Below are 27,085 nucleotides of genomic sequence, written 5' to 3' on the forward strand. Positions count from 1 at the left end.
CAGAGACAGTGTGGGAGGAGAGTGAGAGATGGCAGAGGGTAAGAGATAGGGAATCAAGGATGGGGGAAAAAAAAGCAAAACATTACAGAAAACAAGAAATGGAAAATTATTTGCTGACAATAACATGTTTGTTGATGTGCTTGATTGAGACAATATACAGTGTACTCTGGATGGAAAATCTCATTTTGTATGTTGTAATAATGTACAGTGAATGAATGCAAATAAATAAATTTAAATTTTAAAAAATGACCAAAAAAATCAGTGATAAATACGGTTTCACGGAAGATTGTAAACCGTGTGCACTAGTCAGTCCTTTCTTTTAGGCAAAGTACTCTTTTGATGACAGAAAAATTAATAGATACACACTGTCGTGAACTCTTTTTAAAGTTTTTTGCTAGAGGGTACATGTGCCCACCGGAAAAAGACAGACAGAGAGAGAGAGAGGGAAAGTCAAAAATCACCTTTCAGGGGAGATGGCCACAATACCTTTTCCTCTATTCTCCTCTAGGAATTTTGAGCATGCATGCTCACACACCAGTGTGCTTTCAAACTGCCAGGTCCAGGACTTAAAGCACTCAGACATGAGGTATCCAGCCACCTAAGTTGATGAAAGATTATATATTGCACATGTGCATGCATGCCCAAGATCCTGAGAGGAGAATGGAGGAGATGGCATTGCGGCATGGCAATCCCCCCTGGGGTGTGATTTCTCACTTTCTGTCTCTCTGTCTCTCTCTTTTACTGGCGAACACATGTGCTCTATTGCAAAAACTTCTCAAAAAATTAATAATAATAAATAAAATGAAATAAATAATTCTTTAAAGGGAGTTAATATAATCAAAATATCAATTCTACTCAAATTGATTAGTAAATTTAAAGCAATTCCAATCAAATATTCTTCACAGAAATATTTAGAGAAACAATCATAACATTTGTCTGGAATCATAAAAGGCCCTGTATCAACAAAGTAATACCACACAAAAAGATTAAAGTAGGAGGCATCTCACTCTCTGACCCCAAAATATATTAAAAAGTTGTGATAATCAAAACAGCATGGTACTGGCACAAAAACAGGCATATAGACCAATGGAAAAGAATAGAGAACCCAGAAATAAACCCCAAAATATCCAGCCAACTGATTTTCAACAAAGGGAATAAGTTAATCTAGCTGGAAAAAGAAAATCTCTTCAGTGAATGGTGCTGGAAAAACTGAATATCCACCTGCAAAAAATTGAAACTGGACCCCTATCTCACTGCTAACAAAAATCAACTCAAAATGGATCAAGATCTAAACATAAAACCTCAATCTATAAAACTACTGGTGGAAAACACAGAGGAAACTCTTAGATACACTCAAGCTGGCAAAGACTTTTTAAGTAAGACCCCCAAAGCACAGGCAGTAATCCCCAAAACAGGCAAGTGGGTTTATACCAGGTTAAAATGCTTTTGCACAACAAAAACAAACAAACAAAAAACAATAATTAAGGTGAATTGATAACCCTCAGAATGGGAGAATATGTCAGATAAGGGACTGAGAACCAGACTATACAAGGAATTAAAGCAGTTGTGGGGGAGGGTAGCCATCCAATTTAAAAAATGGGCAAATGAGCTGAACAGACAACTCTCCAAGGAAGACATATGAATAGCCAAAAAGCATATGAAAAAAATGCTCAACATGCCTTATCATAAGGGAGATGGAAATCAAAACCACAATGAGATACTATCTAAGGCCAGTCAGAATGGCTAAGATTAAAAAAAATACAGAATGCTAAGTGTTGCTGTGGCTTCAGTGAAAAGGGAACCCTCCTACACTGTTGGTGGGAATGTAAACTAGTATAGGCATTGTGGAGAACCATGTGAGGCACCTCAAAAACCTACAAATATGAAGGGACCACCAGATGGCAAAATGGTTACATCATTGAACTCCCATGTAGTCAATCACAGTTCAAGTCCCAGACCCAGTGGCTTAAAACTCGTGCTGGGCGCATGCACATGCGCACACGTGTATGTGTGTGCCCAAGATCCTGAAAGGAGAATGGAGAAGGGATTGTGGCATGAACATCTCCCTGGGGGGGGTGGGGATTTCTTGCTTTCTGTCTCTCTTTCTCTCCAGCGAGTACACGTGCCCTATCACAAAAATCTCTCTCTAAAAAAAAAAAGATCTACAAATAGAACTACCATACAATTCAGCAAGTCCACTGCTGGGTATCTACCCAAAGGATAGTAATACACGCAGTCAGAAAAACACATGCACGTCCATGTTTATTGCAGCATTATTCACAATTGCTAAAACACAGAATCAACCCAAATATCCAAGAACAGGTGAAAAGACTGAAGAAGTGTGACATACACACTGTGAAATACCACTCAGCCATAAGAAGAGACCCTGGCATTTGATAGAAAGCAGATAAATGTAGAAGATTTAATGTTGAGTGAAGCAAGTCAGACTATGAAAGAGAAGCATTATATGTCCCCACTTAATACATACTGAATATCTGGGACCAACAAGTGGCATCATAGCTAAGGCTCTGGACACTCCCACATGGTCGACCACGGTTCAAGTCCTGGACCTGGTGGCTTTCCATCTCTCTCACTTTCTCTCTCTCTCTCTCGCTCGCTCTGTGTGTGTGTGTGTGTGTGTGTGTGTGTGTGGTCAAATTAAAAATAAATAGAAAAATAAAGAAATAAATAAAGTAAATAATTATTTTCTTAAAAAATGCATACTGAATATCTGCACTCTATGATAGAAATAGAAAATTGGGAAGATTTAAAGGCATGGAGAGTTAACTGTGGATACTAGTGACATGTGGGAGGAGGTCAGAAACTGAAAGTTGGGAAGATTTAAAGGCATGGAGAGTAACCGTGGATACTAGAGACCTTGTGGGAGGAGGGTAGGCTTGAGGGAGGGAAGCAGGGAAAGAAAAGAAAAGCATTTAACAAACACGAAAGTGTAAAATTATGTGTTAAGGATGATGTGCATGGTAGTGTCTTGGACCGGACTAGTATGCAGTGTATTCATGCCGGGAAGATTCCTTTTATATGCTGCAAAGATGTACAGTGATGAAATGTAAATAAAACAAGTAATACAGGGAGGAAAGTCAAAAAATAAATAAACAAAAAAAAGAAAGCAGCCGTTTGCATTAGGAGCTTTCTACATCCACACACACTCATTAAGATAACAATTCACTTTGGGGATAAAATCCTAATTGGATCTTTACATCATCAGCCCAGCCAGGCCAAACACCTCTGGGATGTGCCCAAAAAGGATCAGTTGCCTTCTAGAGACACCTGCTTCTACAGATTCTGGTTTTACCCACTTTCTATGCCTGAGAAATGCAGCTATAATGAATTCCTTTTCTCAGAGAGACCCCCAGACTGTTCAAAATCTGAACAGCTCCTACACTCCCACTGTTACCTTCTTCTCTGCTTGCTAGTCAGAGAGCTCACCGTCAGATAACATTCTGTGTCTTTCATTTAGTTGCTCAGTTAACTCTTTGTCCTCTCCCCTCCTAGATAACATGAAAACTTCATGAGCGTTAGGACTTTGTCCATTTTTTCCACTATTGACTCTCTACTGACACAATAAAGGTACTCAATATTTGGAGAAAGAAAGGAAGGAAGGGGAGAGGGAGGGAGAAAGAGAAGAAAATGTCAGTCTCTGAGGCAAGAGGTGAGTAGCTATGCAAGTGAGACAGTGGTTAAGTTCAGATTAGAACAAGAACAATACTCGCATGAACAGAAGAGAGAACCACTAAGCCTCTCACTCACCAAACATTTTTTTTAATTGCCAGAAAACATGTATGTTCCCCAGAGAGATAAATAGATGGAGAGAAAAGAGAGAGGGAGAACGCGCCCCTCAATGGGTGCGTGTCACACTGCAATCCCTTCTCCATTTCTCCATCCAGTTGGGATTTGAGGTGCACACACACACACACACACACACACACACACACACATGCTCAGCGTGTTTTTCAAGCTGCCAGGTCTGGGAACTGAACCATGGTCAGCTCTATGAGACCCAGCTCCCTTAACCACTGGCCCCCCAGGTTGGCCTCAGACAGTTTCTGAATGAACGTAGACACTGCACTGTGTTACCATGGTTGGTGTGCTGCAATTCTGTGATGAAGTAACGGATCACCGACATGATGTCACTGCTCTCACAGGTGCTTCCCACAAAGTGTGGGATCATCAACACACTCGGATACTTCTTTTTGAAATAATTCACCCAGCTGGCAATCAGAGTGGACTTCCCACAGCCACGTTCTCCAGTCAAGAGCAAGATAGACTTGTAAACGGGCAGAGGATGTATTCTGAAAAACAAAGGGGTAAAATGTCATAACTACTGAGGAAGGGAAGGAGAGAATATTTTCCTGTATATATATATATATATATATATATATACTTGGGCATGCATGCACACGTGGCCTGCGTGAGTTTAAGCCACTGGATCCAGGACTCGAACCGCAATTGACTACATGGGAGTCTAGCGACATAGCCATTACGTTAACTGCTGGTCCCCCTGCATACATATTTCTAAGCAATATGAAGTTCTGGGGGCCGGTGGGTAGCATGGTGGTTAAGGCTCTGGACTCCCACATGGTCAATCAAGTGCTTGGACCTGGTGGCTTGCTTTCTCACTTCCCTTTGTGTGTGTCTCTCTCTGTCTCTCTCTAGTCAAATTAAAAAATAATAACAAATAAAATTAAATAAATAATTCTAACAAAAAGAAAAGAAATACAAAGTTCTAGTTTCAATCTTGGCGTTGGTGAGCTTTAAAGAAGTCATGGAGGGAACCAGCAGTTAGCGTAATGGCTATGTCGCTGGACTCCCACGTAGTCGACCGCGGTTCGCGTCTCGGACCCGGTGGCTTAAATCTCACGCCGGGCGCGTGTGCGTGCGTGCCCAAGATCCCGAGAGGAGAATGGAGGAGAAGGGATTGCGGCGTGACCATCCCCCCTGGGGGGTGATTTCTCGCTTTCTGTCTCTATGTCTCTCTCTCTGTCTGTCTGGCGAGCGCACGCGCCCTATAGCAAAAACCTCTCCAAAAAAAAAAAAGAAGTCATGGACACTCTCAGCTTTAGCTTGGTCCTACTTGAAACTAGGAAGCAGAGACAGTAGCCTGTCTCAAGTCCATGAATATTGCTGCTTATAGTCTCTAGCTTTGTGTACTCTATAAATATGTGTCCAGAGGGCCAGCAGATGGCATAGTGGTTAAGGCACTGGACTCCCATATAGTAAACTACAGTTCAAGTCCCAGACCTAGCAGCTTGAAATGAATGCAAGACACATGTGCACGTGCGTCCAAAATCCCAAGAGGAAGATGGAAGTGAAAGGACTGCAGCATGGCCAGAACCCCCTGGAGGGTGGTTTCTCACTTTTTCTCTCTCTCTGTCTCTCTCTCTCTTGTTTCTGTCTCTGTATGTCTCCAGTAAGTGCACATGCTCTATAGCAAAAATCTCTCTAAAAATACAGGATGATTCCAATGAGGCAGTTACCAGTTTATAGCAAAAACCTCTCAAATAAATAAGTAATAATGATAACTAAAATTAAATTTTTTGGAGAGGTTTTTGCTGTAAGACACGTGCACTAGCTAGAAAGACAGAGAGAAATCACCCTCCAGGGGGGATGGCCATGCCACAATCCCTTCTTGTCCGGTCTCCTCTTGGGATCTTGAGCATGCACGCACACGCACCCGGCATGAGTTTAAGCCACTGGGTCCAGGACTCAAACTGCGGTCAACTACCTGGAAGTCCAGCAACATAGCCATTATATCAGCTGCTGGTCCCAACTAAAGTTAAATTTTAAAACAATCATACTTGGGGCTGGCAGGTGACATGGAGGTTAAGGGTGCTGGACTCCCACATGGCCGACCACAGGTCAGGTCCCAGACCTGGCAGTGGCTTGCTTTCTCACTTTCTGTCTTTCTCTCTCTAGTCAAATTTAAAAATAAATAAATAAAGTTAAATAATTATTAAAAAAGAAAAGTCGCACTGTACGCCAGCTTCTCCCATGGTGGTTGGTGGTTAAGGAGGCTAGATCCTACATGGCCAACTGCACAGTTCAACTCCTAGACCCAGAGGCTTGAAAACCTTGCTGGGTACATGTGTGTACCCAAAAATCCCAAGAGGGAAATGGAGAAGATTGCAGCATGGACATCCCCCTAGAGGGTGCTTTCTCACCTCCACAGCCCCTCTCTAGCTCTCTCCAACAAGCCCATGTGCCCTGAAGCAAACTGAAAAAAAAAAAAAGGAAAAAAAAAACAAACTCACTGTATCCCATAAATATGTACAATTATTATGTGTCCATTTTTAAAAAGTAAAATGTCGAGGGGGATCATAGTAGGTAGGTCATTGTTCTGCTCAAAAGTATTTAGTAAAAGCCCAAGTTCCGGGTCAGCAGGTGATGTGGAGGTTAAGGCACTGGATTCCACATGGCCAACGGCATGGTTCAAGTCCCAGAACCAGCAGCTTTAAAATTGTGCCAGGCACGTGTGTGTGCATGCCCCAAATCCTGAGGAGACTGGAGGAGAAGGGATTGTAGTGTGGCCCTCCTTCTGAAGAGATTATTTCTCCTCTCTCTCTTTCTCTCTTTCTTTCTCTCTCTCTCTCTCTCTCTCTCTCTCTCTCTCTTTCTGGCAACTCATGTGCTCTACAGCACAAAAGTTTTTTAAAAGCCCAAGTGCTTACAATAACCTGTGAGATCAGACAAAACCCATAACCCTGCCAACTACTGCGTCTCCAGCCTCCTGCCTGACCACTCTCCCTACTACTCTGATTCTGTCCGCCTACCTGGCCTGCTTGCAAGTTCTCCAGCCTCAGGGCCTCTGTGTTTGCTATTATCTCAGTCTGGAATTTTCTTCCAAAGCATATGCTTTGCATAGTCCCTCTCCTATTTCTAGTAGTCTTCCCAATGTCACCTTCTCCATAAGGGCTTCTCACACACTGCCAGATGACCTATTCCCTGTCAATATTTCATTCTGCACCAAGGACTTAAAGGCATCCAGCACATGACAGATTTCACATGTTTATTGCCTGTCTCCAAAATGCAATATCTATGGAAGAAGGAATTTCTGTCACTTCTATTCCCTGCCATACCCTCTGTGTCGTGAAGAGTTCTTGGCACCTAGCAGGTAAAATCAATGAAGGAGAAATGCATCTACATTTGCATAGTAGAAAATAGAAAATGAAAACATTGCAAAGGGATCTGTAGCTCCTTTCAAAATGAGGGTAAAAAGAAGCTATTCATCTATAGGGTTGGTTATTAAGACAATGTTTTGGAACTTGAAAAGAACACTCCTTCTCTGATGACCTAGACTCCCAATTCAGGAACTTACAGTACAGAGCATTGTTTCCAAATGGCAAAGCAAACAAAGCCCTGAATGTTTTCATGTAGCTCATCTAAAAGGACTTACTTAATTGCTGTATTTTTATTGAACACAAGTTGGTCAGTTGCAAAAAAAAAAAAAAAATTATTAAATTTCTCATCTACTCTGAAATACTTAAACTCAAGTGAGAAATTATTCACATACCAAAAAATTTACCACTTTAAAAGTGTACACTTCAGGGGGACAAGCAAATGGCATAATTTTTACTTCACTAGACTCCCACGTAGTCGACCACAGCTCGAGTCCTGAACCCGGCAGCTTAAATCTCATGCTGGGTATGCGTGCGCGTGAGTCCAAAATCCTGAGAGGAGACTGGAGGAGAGGGACTGTGGCATGGCCAATCTCCCGGGGGGAGGGGGTGATTTTTGTGCTTTCCGTCTCTTTCTCTCTCTCTCTCTCTGGTGAGTGCACATGCCCTATAGCAAAAATCTCTCTGAAAAATTTAAAAAGTGTACACTTCATGGCCAGCAGGCAGCTGGATCTCATGTGACTAAGTGAGCAGTTGGAATCCTGGACCTGGTGATTTGAAGAACACACCACTCAGTACATACATGCCCAAAATCCCAAGAGGAGAATGGAGGAGAAGGGATTGCAGCATGGCCATTCTCCTGAGCACACACACACACACACACACAATATTTTCAGAACGTGAAAAATAAACTCTGCGCATTTAGAGTCATTCTCCATTTTCTCTACTACCCTCATCCCCTAGAAGCCACTAACCAAAAAGCTTCTGTCTCTGGATTTGCCTGTTCAAACCTATCGCTTTTACCACATGACAGATAGATTTCTCCCATAGTCTTATAAACATCGACTGTCATGTCGTATTAACCAAATCAATGGTCTTCCTCTTGGCATGGGCTCACAGAACCACAGGAATGTTGGCAGGTCTGTACCCAATGGTTAGAATGGTGGTGCTGAGCCGGGGCACTGAAGGTAGAGAGCAGCCTTTAGTCATCTCAGCCACTGTGAGCTCATTTAAAACTACAGAACCCTCAGGACCAGCAGATGTGTAATGGTTATGTTGCTGGACTCCCATATAGTCAACCGTGGTTTGAGTCCCAGACCTGTTGACTTAAAAATCATGCCTAGCACATATGCATGCATGCCCCAAATCCCAAGCAGAGAATGGAAAAGAAGGGACTGTGGTGGCCATCATCCTAGGGGGATTTCTTGCTTTCTATCTCTCTCTGTTTCTCCGGCGAACATATGTGCCCAATAACAAAAATCTCTCCAATAAATAAATACATAAATAACATGGAGCCAGCAGGTGGCATGGTGGTTAAGGGCGCTGGACTCCCACATGGCTGACCACAGTTCAAGTCCTGGACCTGGTGGCTTGTTTTCTTACTTTCCCTCTCTCTTTATCTCTCTCTCTCTCTGTTCCTCTCTAGCCAAATTAAAATAAAGATAAATAAGTCTTTTAAAAATTTCTTTAAAAAAAAAAACTACAAAACTCTCACAGATGAGATCCATGTGAAGAGCTCTAGTCTAGGATGAAGATTCTAGAAAAAAAGTCTATCCTAAAAACTTCCTCATTTCTAGGATTTCTATGGATAAGTCTGAGAGGGAGACCATAGACAACTCCAGCTCTCTTACTGTGGGCCTCAGCCTCTCAAGTCCTGTGGAAAATGGAAAAAGTCACTGCACAGGTTAGAGAAGACATGGTGTTTTATTGTAGAGGACACTGACTAAAACAGTGAAGGAGTACATGTACATACCTTGGGTAAAACAACTTGATTCCTTTACACACAAATACAGTGACACCTATATCATTTTTTAAATAAATGCTGGCTAAAGGAGCCGGCAGGTGGCATGGTGGTAAAGGGTGCTGGACTCACACGTGGCCGGCCACGGTTCAAGTCCTGGACCTGGCAGTTTGCTTTCTCACTTTCCCTCTCTCTCTCATTCTGTCTCTCTCTGGTCAAATCAAAATAAATAAATAAATAAAGTTGAATAAAATAATTCTTTTTAAAAAATAAGTGCTAGCTAAATATGTGGATGTGATTAATAACTGCATTCAGCTGATGATGTATAAATGGAGGCTCTTTGTAAACTACACAATACTATGCAGATGCATTATTCATATTTTCTAATCTAATTTCTTCCCTTCAAGGCATTCCATCATTCTCAGGAATTACTTAGACCAACTTCAATGTAAGAGAAAGAAAAAAGAAGGTGAGTCCCTTGCATCCTGAGAGTTTATAATCATCTTGATAATTTTAGAAGAAAGTCTAGGGCCAGCAGGAGACAGTGGTTGTGACGCTGAACTCCCACATGGTGGACCACGGTTTGAGTCCCGGACCCAGTGGCTTGAAACTCATGCAGGGTACATGTGCATGAATGCCCAGTGTTCCAAAAAGAGAATGGAGGAGAAAGAACTGAGGTGTGGCCATCCCCCTTGGGGGGTGATTTCTCACTTTCTCTCTGTCTCTGTGTCTCCAGTGAGTGCATGAGCTCTATAGCAAGTCTCTCTCTTTTTTTTTTTTTGGAGAGGTTTTTGCTATAGGGCGTGTGCACTCGCCAGACAGACAGAGAGAGACAGAGAGACAGAAAGCGAGAAATCACCCCCCAGGGGGGATGGCCACGCCGCCGCAATCCCTTCTCCTCCATTCTCCTCTCGGGATCTTGGGCACGCATGCACATGCGCCCGGCATGAGTTTTAAGCCACCGGATCCGGGACGTGAACCGCGGTCGACTACGTGGGAGTCCAGCAACAGACATAGCCATTACGCTAACTGCTGGTCCCTATAGCAAGTCTCTCTTAAAAAGAAAAAAAAAAAAGAACGCATGTGAAGTACGTTTGCAAATGCAGAGTATGCAGAGTGCTATCTAGTAAGGACATTTGAGCTCTGGAATGGCTTGTATGGGAGTCCCTCTTGCAGAAAGGGATGGGCATAGAATGAGGGGAGTAAGGAAAGACATTCCAAATTTGGGAGAATCACATTTACCAAAGTCAGTCTTGCTTAACCCAATGAAAAGTCTTGGAATTTCTTCACATCTCACCTGAGAAGGGAGTCTAAAGTAGAATCCACTGCTGCGTTGTTAAACTCAAGTTGCACATCCTTTAAGGCAAATTTTTCCAAGATTTCAAAGGTCTTATTTGACTCCTTGGAAATAATAAAAGCTTGCTTGCACTTCTCAGTAAACTCTTCATGATAGAAACGTTCAAAGCTGTGCTTGTAGTCTTTATAATCAAAAAGACAAGTTTTAATATCTCAGATTTGTAGTTTCATGTTTTAAATTGCACGTGGCTATTAGACATGCTGAGGAAGGTATCTGGTTCTCTGGATCTGTATAACCTTCTTTCTACAATGTGCTAGCACCACACTTCACAGCCCATTCCAAATGCTAATGAAAGAAAACTATATGCAAAGCATTTAACCTTCCTCATTCTATTTGTATATGGAATTCTAAGTAGGATTCCAAGTTAGTTCGTGACTTTGGGATAAAAAGGACAAAGACAAAAATTAGACTTGCTACATAAATTCTGTCATCTTTTCCGATAATTAGCTAGGCAGAATCTCTGCAATACTCTTCCCTTTTTAATCTGGAACAAGTATACCAGACAGTATTTCCAAAAATAAAGAGAATCATTTCATTTTCAGGCGAGATACCAAGCTCTGCTTCTCAAGCTTTAATGAATATGCAAATCTCCTGGTCATCTTGTTAAACTGCACATTTTAATCCAGTAGACCTGGAATGGGGCCCAAGATTCTGTATTTCTAACAAGCTTCCAGGTGATGCCAAGGATACATGGTAAAGTTGAATACACATAGATTTTGATTCAGAAGAGACAGAACCCAAATATCTAGGTTTAAATGCTGGATAGGTCCCTCACTAGTCAGGTGACAGTGGCTAAGTCACTTAACTGCTATCCAGCAGTTAGCATTTGATCATCTGCAAAATCAGAATGGGACTTCCTACCTTGCAGGGTGAAAACTTGAGTATTAAATGTAATATATACAAAGTGCCAGACAATTAATAAAAGAAGATTTTGAGGGCCAGCAGATAGTGTGGTGGTTAAGGTGCTGGATTCTCACATGGCTGACTGCAGTTCAAGTTCTGGACCTGATTAAATAAGTAATAATAATAATAAATACAGCTGAAAAAATAATTCCTAAAAGAAAAAAGGTGGGGGAGAAACCAGCAGTTGGTGTAATGGCTATGTCGCTGGACTCTCATGCAGTCAACCACGGTTTGGGTCCCGGACCTGGTGGCTTAAACTCATACCGGGTATATGTGTGTGCATGCCCAAAATCCCAAGAGAAGAATGGAAGAGAGGGGATTGCAGCATGGCCATCTCCTCCCCCGGGGGCGGGGGTGATTTCTTGCTTTCTGTCTCTCTGTTTTTCTAGCGAGTGCACTCGCCCTATAGCAAACACCCCTCCAAAAAAAAAGAGAGAATTCTCTTTACTTCAGCCCAAGGTTCTCAACCTGGGCACTGTTGACATTTTGGGCTGAATAATTCTTTACTGTGGGGTGGGATAGCTATTCTGTGTACTATAGGATATTTAGCAGTGTCCGTGGCTTCTCTACCTGCTAAATGCCAGTAGCTATCCCACAGTCGTGACAACCAAAATGTCTTCAGACATGGCACAATGTCCAGTAAGGGGCAAAACCCGCCCTGGTTGAGAACAACTGCTCAAGACCTATGTTTTTTTTTTTTAGTTTCCGTAGGAGGTGTGCAATCCCAGGGGTTGGGGGGAAAAGCACCCCCCCCCCAGGGGATGACCACATCACAGTCCCTTTTCCTGTCAGGATTTGGGCCACACAAGCACCTGTGCCAGGCATTTTTTCAAGCCACTGGGAACAGGATTTGAACCAAGCAATTGACCATGTAGGACTAGCCACCTTAGGTAGCTAGTATGCTACCTAGCTGGCCCAGATCTAGGTATTAACTGCCAGATATTTTGGGTCTTCCTGAGTTCCTAAACTTCCTAAATAATCTTCTACAACCCATGATTTGCTCTTTTCAATTTCAGAAATTTTTTAAATGGAGAAATACATGTTCCCAGCATGTAATAATTTTAAATGCTTAAAGAATATTTAAGATCATTTCAAAGTTCTTTCACCAAGAAGATACACAAAACATCAACCTTAGATTGATAACAGACTTAGTTGTCTCTATATTTACTAACCTAAATTTTCAATCATTAACGTGGCTGGGTAAAGTTTTTCTATCACGACTGACCAGTCTTTGAAAACCAGCTCACCCAGCTCATTGAGATCGTTGTAAAATCGAACGGGGAGCCCTTTACTAATAATCTTGGCCTTAAGCTTTCCGATCCTCCATTTTCCCTCATCGTCCATCACAGAACCTAAGGACAGCTTCTTCTTCTCCTCATCTGAAGTCTTCAGCCGGGTGTTTGCAATCCTGAAGTAAAAATACTGAAATGCAGACTCCTTCAGAAAGGCTGCTTGCATGATCTCAAACTCTGTCAGACTGCAGTTGGGGTTCTCTAGGACCCAAGGATAACCATTTTTTGCAGCAACATAGAGATTCTGTTCGACGTTGGATAAACTCGACAGGTCATTTGTTCTGAAGAACATGGCAGGTGAGTAAGCAGGGAGGAAGTCTCCGTAAGTCTGACCCAGCATGCAGATGAAAAACGGGAAGCACTTGTTCACATAGTCGAGACAGAGCTTCAGGTGTTGGGAGTAGAGACAAGAATACTGTCTAAGCAGGTTGGCAGGTAAGGATTTCTGGACCTTCACTGCTGACCAACTCAGATCCACAGCTTTGAAATACGAGCCCCGTGAGTTGCAGAGTTCATTAAGGTGAGGGAAGACGGTGTTTGCCAAAAAGTCTCTCTCTTCTTGAAAATCATCCAGAGTGGAACAGATGTAAGGCTGAATGGGTTTCTGGGGCTTTAAAATGAATGAGGCGCACCTTTCCACATTCTCATCTGTCTTCTGGCTCATTGCCTTTTCCTCCGAGAAGGCATCACACTTAAAATATGACCATTTTCATCCTGGCGCAGCCACCAGCCCCCTCTGATTCTAAGTCTTCTCCACCTTATTAGTACTAACAGATGAAAATCTTTCCCCAAAATTGTTTCTTTCTTACTGACATCCGAAAGCAAGAGTGGCCAACCAGAGTTGAAAAACAATCCAGTGTAAATTAGGACTGAAAAAGGAAAAGCACATTCATTTTAGGATTACAGAAGTTCACGTCTCCCATTTTCCTAAAACGTTCACTGAAGAACTAAAGCCATGAGACGGGCAGGCCTCAGACACAGGCCTCTGCTTTTCCCCAGCCTTCCATCCCACCTGCCCAGTGCTCCTTGGACAAGTTGCTACTGCTGCTCCCTGTGAGTTTGGAAATGATGTGGGAACTTGCCGATCTGTGAAAAGGAGGACTAGGAGCCTAACATATTTAGGAATAGAACAAGCCAAGGAAGACACAGGACTGTGATTGGAGCAAGAATGAAAATAGGAATGATGTTGAGGTCAGGACAGGAGGAACACATCGAAGTATAAGTAGGCCCAAGATTAGGAATGTGGACAGCAGCTGACAGGCAAGGCTGGATCTAAGAACCTGATGAAATTCTGCTGTTGGTTTGTTTTTTTTTAATTTGCCAAAGGACACAAGCAGTCACCAGAGACAGAGAGAGAAAAAAAGAGAGGGAAAGTGAGAAAGCACACCCCATGGGAACAGTTAAGCTGCAAGCCCTTTTCCTCTTTTCTTGTTTCAGGATTTTGGGTGCGCATGCGTACACACACACACACACACACACACACACACACACACACGACATGTGTCTCAGCTGCCAGGTCCGGGACTCAAACTGTGTGGTCAGCGATGTAGGGTCTTGCTGCCTTAACTACATGCTACCAACTGACCAGTTTGGTTGTTGTGTTTAACCTTAAATTGCACAGGTTCATACAACATTCCATTTACCTACATGCCCTGGGAATTAAAGTACATGGAACTAACGGAAAAACACACATCTTACCCTCCAACGATGATATGGCTATGCTTGCAAGAGAAAAAAAGAAAGGAAGGAAGGAAGGAAGGAAGGAAGGAAGAAAAATTAATCCCTGACTTTTATGAGTTTTTTTTTTAGACTAGCTCAATGGCCTATTTAAATGCAATAACATTAATAATTAAATCAGGGGACCAGCAATTGGCATAATGGCTATGTCGCTGGACTCCTATGTAGTCAACCGTGGTTTGAGTCCTGGACCCAGTGGTTTAAACTTACGCCAGCACATGTGTGTGCGTGCCAAAGATCCTGAGAGGAGAATGGAGGAGAAGGGACTGTGGCATGGTCATCCTCCCTGGGGAGTGATTTATCGCTTTCTGTCTCTCTGTCTCTCCAGCTAGCATAGGTGCCCTATAGCAAAAAACAAACAAACAAACAAACAAACAAACAAAAAGAAACTCTCCAAAAATAAAGTAATAATTAAATCAGATGTAAATAGGTGAAATAACTTAATTTCAAAAGAAAGATTATCAGATAAGATTTAAAAAACCAAGGCCCCACTAAGTGCTGAACCACAAGGCAACAGGGCCAGGGCCAGAATTTTTTTTTTTTTTTTTTTGCTATAGGGCATGTGCACTCACTAGAAAGACAGACAGAAAGCAAGAAATCACTCCTCAGGGGGGATGGCCACGCCGCAATCCCTTCTCCTCCATTCTCCTCTCAGGATCTTGGGCATGCACGCACACATACCCTCTGTGAGTTTAAGCCACAGGGACTTGAACTGTGGTCAACTATATGGGAACCAAGTGACATAACCATTACACCAACTGCTGGTCCCCACAGATGTTTTCTTAAGAATCAACTTTATTATGTTTTAATTTACATTAAATGAAATTCACCCATTTTAAGTGTTCAATTGGTAAACTTATGAATGTCTATGCCTTAGTTACTGCAACTGTATAAAGATATGGGACGTTTCTGTCGTCTGAAAGAGCTCCTTTATGTGCCTTTATGTTTTTTAAAAAGTTTGTTTCTTCTGAAACAGAGAAACAGGCACCCTCAAAACAAGGTCTTCCTGCAGCAGTCCACCCTCAGACTTAGTCTGCCCTGATAACAAGCATACCTGGCCCCATTTTCTGCCTGCCTTGATAATTAGCATGTGCATTTGTGTGCCCAGGGAGATGCTGGGTTGTGAACCCCAAACCTTTCCTATATGAGTCCAGTTGTGTTATCACTGTGGCACTGCCTGGCTCTGCCCCTGCCTGTTTATTTCTTCCTCTAAAACTACACCATATAACAAATGAGCTGCCTTCTGTTGTCATTCTAATTTTATTTTTACTTCCTTTTGACTATGAGTTACCATTTTTATGAGTTGTCATTATGTTACTTTCTGTTCTTACTAATATCCCTTGTTCCAAAGTCTGGTTTTTTCCTGCACGATAATATAACACCTTGAACCAGCAGGTGGCACAGAGGTTAAGACAGCTAGATCTCATGTGGCCAACTGAGGGGTTCATGTCCCAGACATGGCAGCTTGAAAATCACACCAGGCATGCGTGTGTGCTCAAAATCTCGAGAGGAGAATGGAGGAGAAGGGATTGTAGTGTGGCCATCCCCCTTGGGGCATGATTTCTCACTTCCTTCTGATGGTTTCTCTGTTTCTCTTCGCAAATGCATGCACCCTGTAGCAAAAAAAAAAAAAAAGTACACACACACACACACACACATATATAGTGTCTCTAGTTTACTTTTTTAAAAGAATTATTTAATTTTACATATTCATTCATTTATTTTTTAATTTGACCATAGAGAGAAGAGAGAGAGAGAGAGAGAGAGAGAGAGAAAGTGAGAAAGCAAGTCACCAGGTCCAGGACTAGAACCATGGTCAGCCACATGGGAGTGTTCAGAGCCTTAACCACCATGCCACCTGTTGGTCCGTCTAGTTTACTTTTAAAAGTTTGTATATTATATCTTTTTCCAGCCTTTTACTCCTATCCTATCTTTTTAATTTTGAGTGGATTCTTATTTTTAAGAATTATACATTTAATTTTATTTATTGTTATTATTTTAAGCTTTACTATAAGGCATGTGTGCTCACTAGAGAGAGATGGGGGGTAGGGGGTTGAGAAATCAAGCCACCAGGTCCAGGACTCAAACTACAGTTGGTTGTGTGGGAGTCCAGTGCCCTAACCACCATGCCACTGGCTGGCTCCATCCGGTGGGTTAAAAAAAAAAAAAAAAAAATTCTGGCCCTGGCCCTGTTGCCTTGTGGTTCAGCACTTAGTGGGGCCTTGGTTTTTTAAATCTTATCTGATAATCTTTCTTTTGAAATTAAGTTATTTCACCTATTTACATCTGATTTAATTATTACTTTATTTTTGGAGAGTTTCTTTTTGTTTGTTTGTTTGTTTGTTTTTGCTATAGGCCGACAGTGCAGCTCAAATCTCATGCCCAGTGGCTTGAAAACCATGCTGGGTGCAAGTCTGTGAGAGCTCCAAATCCCAACAGGATGGAGAAATGGAGAAGGGATTGCAGTGGGACCATACCGCACTGAAGGGTGCTTTTGTCCTCTCTCTTTCTCTCTGTTCTCTGTCTCTCTATGGGAAACACACATGCTCTCTGGCAATTTTTTTAAAAAAATCTGAAAACTATATACCAAGAGGAAAACATTTATAAGTGTTATGTGAAAAAAATTTTAAAAGACCATAATAATAAGTGTAAATAAAACACTGATAAATATGGAAGACAGCATAGTACAGAGGTTAAAGGTTCAAGTTCAGAAGACCAATACCCTGGATTCAAATTATGGTGTCTTGAATTCACTATCCTTCAATTTTCTCATCTGTAAACAGGGATAACAGTATCTATAATACAGCATAGAGTGGTTGAGATTAAAGAAGTTATTAGACGTGAAATGCTTAAAAGAATGCATACAAACACTAAAAAAATGTTCATGATTATTACTAAAATGAATACACACAAAGGGCCGGCAGGTGGCATGGTAGTTAAAGGTGCTAAACTCCCACATGGATGACTGCGGTTCGAGTACTAGACCAGGAAGCTTTCTTTCTCATTTTCCCTCTCTCACTCACTCTCTCTCACTCTGTCTCTCTCTGATCAAATTAAAACAATAAATAAATAAATAAAGTTAAATAAAATAATTATTTTTTAAAATGAATATATACAAGGAAAAAAAGGAAAGAAAAACAATGGAACAACCATCTTACAATGGTGCAATTACGACAAAACTGTTCTCTAATCAAAATTAGTGTAAGATCTAGTTATTTTAGAACTAAATTTTTAAATTAAAAATACCATCCCTGGGGCGAGCAGGTGATAAAGTGATTAAGGCACTGGACTCCCACATGGCCAACTGCAGTTCAAGTCCCTGACCCAGGGAACCCTTGGAAATTACACCAGGGGAGTAGCAGATGGCATAATGGTTACACTGCTAGACTCCCATGTAGTTGACCATGGTTCAAGTCCCAGACCTGGCAGCTTGAAATTCACACTGGGCACATGTATATGCATGCCCAAGATCCCGAGAGAATGGAAGATAAGGGATTGTGGCAATGGCCAACCCCCCTGGGGGGGTAATTTCTTGCTTTCTGTCTTTCTGTCTCTCTCTGCATTTCTGGTGAGCACATATGCCTTATAGCAAAAATCTTTCTCTAAAAGAAGAGAGAGAGAAAGTAAGTAAGTAAGTCATGTCAGGCACATGTGCTTACATGCCTAAAATCCCAGGAAGAGGATGGAGGAGAAGGGATTGTGATGTGGCCATCACCCCTGGGGGGAGATGGCATTTCTTGCTTTCCTTCTTGCTCTCTCTCTCTCTCTTCCTCTCTCTCTCTCTCTCTCTCTCTCTCTCTCTGGTGAGTGCATGTGCCCTATGGCAAAAACCTTAAAAAAATTATCATCTCTATATCCTGTTTTAGAACTGCTAATATAGAATCTTCCCAGTTTTTGTAGGAGGGAATTAACTACATAAAACAGAGAACATCTAAGTGAAGGAAGTGAACAGAAGACATAAGAAAAGCATGACTTTTTGTTTTTCTTTAAAACAGTGAGCCAAACATTTTACTAGAAACTTTCCATTATTACCATAAGTGGAAAAACCTCATCATATGCCACAAACAACAACTATAAAAATAAATACTTTAAAAAGAACACAATGTGATCAAATTCTAGTTGGAGTTCTTTTTATCAAAAAGGGGAGATTAACGCATACTTCTAAGCAAAACATTTAAGACAACCTTGTATCAGACTGATTCCTCTTGGCATAATGAGAAAAAACTGAAACAGAATTGAAAGGATTCCATTTCTGCACTAAGTAGTTGGTGTTATTTAAATTTGTGTCCTTAGCCCAACCGACAGCAGCAAGTGGCATCACAGTGGCACGGCCTCCGTGGTCAGGTACACTGCCAGAGGGTTAGCACAGGCTTTGGAGTCTTACAAACCCTGCCTCGGGGCCTGATTCTGACACCAATTTCTGCAACTGTACATCTGGAATTTTGACCACACTCATATAGCCAGATTAAATGAGGCCTGCATAGACCTTTTTCTTTTTTCATTTTTCTTTTAACACTGCTAAGGTAGACTTCTCGTTAATAATGGGTCCAGCCACTGTAGCACAGCAGTAAGGCCATGTGGGAAGGTCCCAGGTTTGATCCTGAGGTCTCCCTGTGCACAACAGGCACTTGTAGGTGCCCTGATCCTGGCTGGCTGATGCTGGGGAGGGATGGCACTGTGAAGACCCTGGCTGTTCGGGGTGGCGGGTGGGGTGGAGGAATCTGACGTTCTCTCCATCTCTCATTGTCTCCCTCTCTCATGAAAGAAATAAACTTAAAAAAAAAAAAAAAAAAAAGGAACCTGGTGTGGAAGCATGCACCTGTAGTTCTCAGCTCAAGGGGTAAGGTAGAAGGATCCAACAGGGAGATCCTGACTTAGAAAATAAAATAAATAAAATTTTAAAAATCCTGGGCCAGGTTCATGGCCTGGTGGTTAAGGCAGCTAGATCTCCATGGCTGATCCCATGGTTTGAGTTCTGGACTCTGTGACTTGAGAAACATGCCAGACACGTGTGCATGTATGCATGTGTGCATGTGTGCCTAAAATCCTGAAACATGGAGAAAAAGAGATGGTGGAGTGACCAGCCCCATGGGGGTGTCTTCTCCTCTCCTTCTCTTTGTCCCTCTGTTTCTCTCTGACAAGTGTCCATGCCCTCTGGTAATTAGTCATTCAATCAATAAGAAAAAAATAAATAATGAAAAATAATGGGACAAATCAAAAAAACTTAACCAAGTTCTCATTGTTCAATTTACATTTTAGAATCTGCAAGGCCGATTAAGCATTCAATAAATGTTTGCTATTCCTATACTGCTATTGTTAGTGGGGTTGTTTTTATGTTTTAGATTTTTGCCATAGGGCACATGCACCTGCCTAAGTGAGACGAGACAGAGAACATGAGAAACCACCCTTAGGGGGATGCCCACACTGCAATTCCTTCTCTTCCAGTCTCCTCTCCGGATTTTGGGCATGCAGGCACACACACCCAATATGATTCTCAAGCTACAGGGTTCAAGACTCTAGCCATGAAGCTGGCCGTGTGGGATCCAGTTGCCTTAACCACACCACCTGCTGGCCTAAGCTATTGTTAATGTCAATATGACCTCTACATGAATGTTTAACTTCATATTTTGCCATAAAGTCGTCTCAATAGAACAGCTATAGTTAGGGGCCAGCAGATGGCATGGTGGTTGCATTGGTGGACTCCCACATGATCAACCGCAGGTCAGGTCCTGGATCTGGGGCCTTGAGAATCATGCCTGGCATGTGTGTGTGCCCAAGATCCCAGGAGGAGAATGGAGAAGGTATTGCAGCATGGCAATCCCCTCTGTGAGGTGATCTCTCATTTTCCCTCTCTCTGACTTTGTCTCTCTCTCTCTCTCTCTGGACAAGTACACACACCCAATGGCAAAAACCTTGAAAAAAAATATAAAAAGTATAGCTTATTTATTGCTGTACTTCATAACTAAAAATTATATCTATTGGGTTATCAGAAAAGTCATGTTTTTCCTATGCTATGTAAAAATGTATCATGACTTTTCCGTCAACCCAATATTAAAGTTGTTTGATTTATTCCTCTTAATATTCAAAGAATTCTGAGAGTTAGCGCCACCCTAAAAAGACTGCTAGATAGTCCTACTGAAAGCTTGTGCTAACTCAGAGGTCAGGCAACTACTTCCACCAGCCAGATACTACCTGCTGCTTGTATCTGTTAGTCAAGTTTTATTGGAACAGAACCACATCCGGGACTAGCAGTTGGTGTAATGGCTATGTCACTGGACGCCCACGTAGTCGACCACAGTTCGAGTCCCGGACCTGGTGGCCTAAACTCACACAAGACATGTGTGCATGCATGCCCAAGATCCCCAGAGGAGGATGGAGAAGAAGGGATTGTGGTGTGGCCATGCCCCCCCGGGGGGGGGTGATTCCTGGCTTTCTGTCTCTCTGTCTCTCTCTCTCCTACTGGCGAGTGCATGCACCCTACAGCAAAAACCTCTCCCCCACAAAAAAAAAAAGAACACAGTCACATCCAGTCTTGTCCACAGCTGTTCTTGTGCTGCAGTGACAGTCTGAGTTATTGTCACAAACAGTCTGCGAAGTTTAAACTATTTACTATATGGCCCTTTACAGAAAAAGGTTGCCAACAATAAGTGTATAGACTTACTGGAAACCCTATTCCTAGATTATTTTTCAAAAAGTAATGTTCCTTCACTCTCTAATGAATTTGTATCTAATTTTATCTTTGTATTATTGCCTCTATGTAGTTTTGATTATTGCTTTTATAATTCCTTACAATTAATTTTTTTCACTTTTTATTATGCTTCCTTTCCCATGCAATAAGATTCTCAAGGTTTTAAATTTGTATTTGAGTACAAATTTAGCCCCAGATTTTCAACTCTTCTTTGGTTCAAAAGATTTTTTTGTAATTATTTCATTTTATGTATTGTTACTATTACTTTTTAATTTGCTATTGGGCACACACATTCACCAGAGAGAGAGAGAGAGAGAGAAAGAGAAGGAAAATAAGAAGGCAAGTCGCCATGTCTGGAACTTGAACTGTAGTCAGCCATGTGGGAATCCAGTGTCCCAAACACCAGGCCATCTGCTGGACTCATGTTTAAAAAATTTTGGAAAAGTGTTTTTCCCAAAATATTTTGTGTGGGCTGTTTTTTTAAATGTTTGCTTTTGTTTTCTGGTTTTATTGAGCTATGATTCAATGATGACACCTGTACAAAATCCTCCTTGGAAATGTAGTAAGGTTTTCCTTTTATGGTCTATGGCATCATTTTAGAAATATTCTAATAATATTTAATTAGACTTTAAGGTCCTTGGAAGGGATAAATTTAAAAGTATATCTCTTGAATTACTCTATTAGATCATTGGAAAAGTCATAATGTGTTTTTCTATGCTAAGCAAAATTGCGTAAAGACTTCTCTGACAACTCAATATTAAGTAGTCAAAGATTCTTCAGATCTCATTCATGAATTTTTCTTGACATTTTTTTAAAGGTTTTTGCCATAGGGCATATGTGCAAGCCAGAGAGACAGTAAGAAGGAAAGTGAGAAATCACCCTGCCCCCGGGGGGATGGCTACACAGCAATCCCTTCTCCTCTGTTATCCTCCTAGGATTTTAGGCACACACACACAAGTGCCTGGCAGGAGTTCAAGCCACTGCGCCCAAGACTTAAACCAAAGTCAAGCATGTGGGAATCTAGCACCTTAAACACCACATGACCTGCTGGCCCTTTTTCTCAGCATTTTAAGAAGGAGATTTCTTTTTTTTTTTTTTTAAGAATTATTTTATTTAACTTTATTTATTTATTTTAACTTGACCAGGGAGAGAGAGAGAGAAAGAGAAAGCAAGCCACCAGGTCCGGGACTCAAACCATGGTCAGCCATGTGGGAGTCCAGCGTCCTTAACTACCTCACCACCTGCTGGCCCCTTAAGACAGAGATTTCTATATTCAGATTAGCTAGTAATGTGTTTGGTAAGAGAGCATTGCTGGCTATGCAGTTCGAGTCCCAAACCTGGTGCCCTGAAAAGACACACTGGGCATGCGTGCCTGCATGCCCAAATCCTAAAGGGAGGTAAAAATGAAAAAGGGATTGCTGCATGGTCCTCCCCCGAGGGTGCTTTCTTACTTTCCCTCTGTCTCTCTGTGTTGAATGTAAATTGACGAAAATGTAATTTGGTACTTTTCTACAGGGCAGTTAGTCAGTGTTTATCTAGTCCCTTTTAAAATCAATCATGTATTTTTACCAAGCATTCCAATTTTAATAATTAGTTATTTTTATCTATAAGATTTACCTCTAAGAATTTTCATTGCATTGGCATGTATGTTTTAAAAGTTGGTAACAAATGAAAGATCAAGCAATAATAATTGAATATTTTGTAGAAATGTCTTTGAGGGAAATGTTTAGCATATATTGGCAAATGCAAAAAGAGCTACAAAGTGGTATTATATGAATTTAAATTTTGAATTTTAAAATATATATTTAATACTAACAGAGACATCAATAGGCTGATAAGGATATATCTAATTAAGGCATATAAGTTATTTTAATTTTCTTCCTAACTTTTTTAAAAGAATTATTTATTTAATTGTATTTATTCATTCACTTATTTCAACTTGACCAGAGCGAGACATGGAGAGAGGAAGAGAGAAGAAAAGTGAGAAAGCAAGCCACCAGGTCTGGACTCAAACCATGGTCAACCATGTGGGAGTGTCCAGCACCTTAAACACCATGCGACCTGCTGGCTCCCTTCCTAACTTTTTTTAACTTCCAAATTTTTGTTTGTTTTTGCTTATAAGATAGAAGACATGTGTGCTCAACAGAGACAAGGAACAAAAAGAGGGAGAAAGCAACCCCCCAGTGGAGTGAGGTCACACTACAATCCCTTTTCCTCCATTTCTCCATCTGCCCAGGATTGTGGATATGTGTACGTACACACACACACACACACACACACACACACACACACAGATGCCTGACATGTTTGTTTTGTTTTGTTTTGTTTTGGGTTTTTTTTTTTTGGAGAGGTTTTTGCTATAGGGCGCATGCACTCACCAGACAGACAGAGACTGAGAGACAGAAAGCGAGAAATCACCCCCCCAGGGGGGATGGCCACACCGCAATCCCTTCTCCTCAGTTCTCCTCTCGGGATCTCGGGCACGCGCACACAGGCGCCCAGCGTGAGTTTAAGCCACGAATCGCGGTCAACTACGTGGGAGTCCAGCGACATAGCCATTACACCAACTGCTGGTCCCGCCTGACATGTTTTTCAAGCTGCCAGGACTGGGATTCAAACCACTCGGTTGAACACATAGGATGCGGCTCCATTAACCACCAGATCATGAGACTGGATCATATTCCCAAATTATTTACAGTAAAAATGTCTTTTTCTTTTTCTTTTTCTTCACCCCAGTCTCCCAGTTAGTTCTGATCACAGGCACTCACTGCTGCACCCAGCCCTTCAAGCTCATCTGAGACCCCAGTCTTCCCAGGAGGCCCCAGTCTCACACCGCAGCACCCTGCTGTCCGTGCCACTGTGGCTGGGCCTACAAGACATATTTCTGATTTCTTTTTTTTTTTAAGAATTATTTTATTTAACTTTATTTTTATTTTATTTATTTTAATTTGATCAGAGAGGGCTAGAGTGACAGAGAGGAAAAGTGAGAAAGCAAGCCACCAGGTCTGAAACTTGAACCATGGTCAGCCATGTGGGAGTCCAGAGCCCTTAACCACCATGCCACCAGTTGGCTCCCACATTTCTGATTTCTAAAATCATTAAAACATTCAATTAGAGGCCAGCCAGTGGCACAGCAGTAACACAATAGTCTGCCATGCTGGACTCGAATGGGAGGGATCCAAGGCTTCTTTTTTGGTTATAAAAACGAAATCTATTAGTTTTACAATTTAAAATCAAAAGGGAAAATCATGAGAACGACATGATTTCTAAAATTCTTTCCAGCTCTAAAACTCTAATAGCTCTCTAATATAAGTTATTATCACCATGACTAATTTGATCACTCAAAATGTCAGATTTATTCACCACAATTTTAAATTTCACAAATCCCTATTTGAAAATTCATCTTCCTCTGATTGGGTCCAAAGTCAATAGGATTCAACTGGATAGACATTTTTTTAATTGACCGGATTTTCTAAGGCAGGCTTTAGGGAAAAATCTGTTTTCAATTAATAGAAAATAAAACGTTGGGGGACCAGCAGTTAGTGTAATGGCTATGTCGTTGGACTCCCATGTAGTCGACTGCGGTTCGAGTCTCAGACCTGGTGGCTTAAACTCACGCCAGGCACGTGTGCGTGCGTGCCAGGGATCCCAAGAGGAAAATGGAGGAGAAGGGATTGCAGCATAGCCATCCCTCCAGGAGGTGATTTCTCACTTTCTGTCTCTCTCTTTCTCTCTGGCGAGTGCACATGCCCTATAGCAAAAACCTCTCCAAAAAAAAAGTCACCTACAAGATTACGGGTGAACTTAACTTATGATGGGTTGAAACCTTCTAATTGCATGTAAGAGACTCAGAACACCCAGAGATTTTATTAGCAGACCCAGAGACTACATAGTCAATTCCCAAGCGATGTAATGTGGTGTTAATTGGGGCAGAGAAGAGAAAAGTCAGAGATAATATCATAAATAACTTGAAATTGCAGTTAAAACTGGCCAAAAACAGGGCATGAAATAAACTATAATTGTATCTAATATTTACATACATATTTGTTATTCTACAGCCCAAAATAATACAACTTTCATACAATTTCATAGTTTTCATCATATAACTTACTTACTGAAAAACAACTGGGACCAGCAGGTGGCTTAATGGTTAAGGCGCTGGACACTCCCACAAGGCTATTCATGGACCTGGTGGCTTGCTTTCCCACTTTCTCTCTCTCTGGTCAAATTAAAATAAATGAATGAATAAATAAAATTAAATAAATAATTTTTTTTTAAAAAAGGGGGTTGATGAAAAACAATCAAAACATTATAGGTTGAACCTCCCTAATTCAAAAATCCAAAATCCAAATGCTCCCAAATCCGAAACTTTCTGAGCTCTGTACAAGTCAGAGCCTGTCTCCTATAGGAAGCTAAAATTAGGGGGCTGGCAAGTGGCGTGGTGGTTAAAGGCGCTGGACTCCCACATGGCCAACCATGGTTCAAGTCTCAGACCTGGTGGCTTGCTTTCTCACTTCCTCACTCTCTCTCTGTCTCTCTCTGATCAAAGTGGAAAATAACAATGATAATAATAATAAATAAAGTTAAATCAAATAATTCTTTTTAAAAAAAAGAATAAAAAAAGAAGCTAAAAATAATATGTGCGGCATTTACCAGCTTCCTGTGCAACTAGAGTATTGTAGCAGCCAGCCTCGAAACTGGCCACAGTGATCTCTGTTAGTGTTTGTATAATCTTCTCTCTCATTGAGTAGAGTTATTCTGGAAATAAAAGTTTGTGATTTCTAAGTTTAGTTATGAATCATCCTCACTCCTGCTTTGTTCTCTGTCTTGAGTCACTCACTCTACAAGAAGCAAGCGGCTGTGCTATGAGCACACATAAGCAGCCTGTGGTGAGGAACTGAGGCTTCCAGCCATAAGCCATCTGAGTGAGCCAGATCCTCCAGCCCTGGTCAAGCATGCAGATGACACTGACCTTGGTCACCACAACATTGATTGCAAGTTCATGAAAGACTGAGCCAGAATGATCCTAGAGTTTTGACCTACGAATACTTTGTGAGATGATACTGTAAGTTTTAAGGTAACTTGTTCTGCAGCAATAGATAATATAAATGGTATGAGACATGACTCAAATTTATTTGTTTATATTCTTCAGTATTTCCTAGTTTTCTTCATGTTGGAGCTATGTCTTCCATATTAAATTTACTCCTAAGTATTTTATGGTTTTAGTCTTTAATATGAATGATTTTTTTTTTAATTTACATTTCTTGGGGCCAGCAGGTGGCATGGTGGTTAAGGCACTAAAGTCCCATATGGCCGAATGCAGTTTGAGTCCTGGACCTGACAGCCTACTTTCTTACTTTCCCTCTCTCTGTCTCTCTGGTAAGTGCATATGCCCAATAGCAAATTTTAAAATAATAATAATAAATAAAATTTAATAAAATAATCCTTTTTTAAAATTTCCATTTCTATGTGGGTTTTTTGTTTTCCAAATTAGAGCAAGATTTTATTTAATATATTTATCTGATAGCCAGTTATTTACCAGATTCTTATATTCATTCTAGTTTTCTTTTTTTTAATTAAGAGACTGGGCCAGCAAATGGCATGATGTTTTTTTTGTTTTTTGTTTTTTTTTTTTAGAATTATTTTATTTTACTTTATTTATTTGTTTTTAATCTGACCAGAGAGGGACAGAGTGAGAGAGAGGGAAAGTGAGAAAGCAAGCCATCAGGGTCGGGACTCGAACAGCGGTAGGCCATGTGGGACTCCAGCACCCTCAACTACCATGCCACCTGCCAGCCCCAGGTAGCATGATGGCTAAGGTGCTGGATCCCACAAGGCTGACTGCACAGTTTAAGTCCTAAACTCAGCAGCTTCAAAAATACTTCAGGCCTGAGTGTATGTGGGCTCACAATCCTGAAAGAAGAATGGAGAAGAGAGTTACGGCATGGCCAACCCTCCTGGGGATGATTTCTCACTTTCTCCCTTCTTTTTCTCTCTGTCTTTCTACAGTGAGTG

General features: G+C 41.3%; 1 protein-coding gene across 1 annotated transcript in view; it reads right to left on the bottom strand.

Annotated features, from left to right (window-relative positions):
• Positions 1–27,085, bottom strand: part of LOC102494956 (putative tetratricopeptide repeat protein 41) — a 79,960-nt gene that overhangs the window by 51,452 nt on the left and 1,423 nt on the right. Inside the window, 3 exon segments of the mRNA XM_014591814.1 lie at positions 4,096–4,310; positions 10,391–10,571; positions 12,526–13,514. Coding sequence (XP_014447300.1) covers positions 4,096–4,310; positions 10,391–10,571; positions 12,526–13,309 — 1,180 coding nt within the window. The 5' untranslated portion in view covers positions 13,310–13,514.

This window comes from Tupaia chinensis, unplaced genomic scaffold (assembly GCF_000334495.1).
Source record: "Tupaia chinensis unplaced genomic scaffold, TupChi_1.0 Scaffold000054_1, whole genome shotgun sequence".
Lineage (NCBI taxonomy): Eukaryota > Metazoa > Chordata > Mammalia > Scandentia > Tupaiidae > Tupaia > Tupaia belangeri.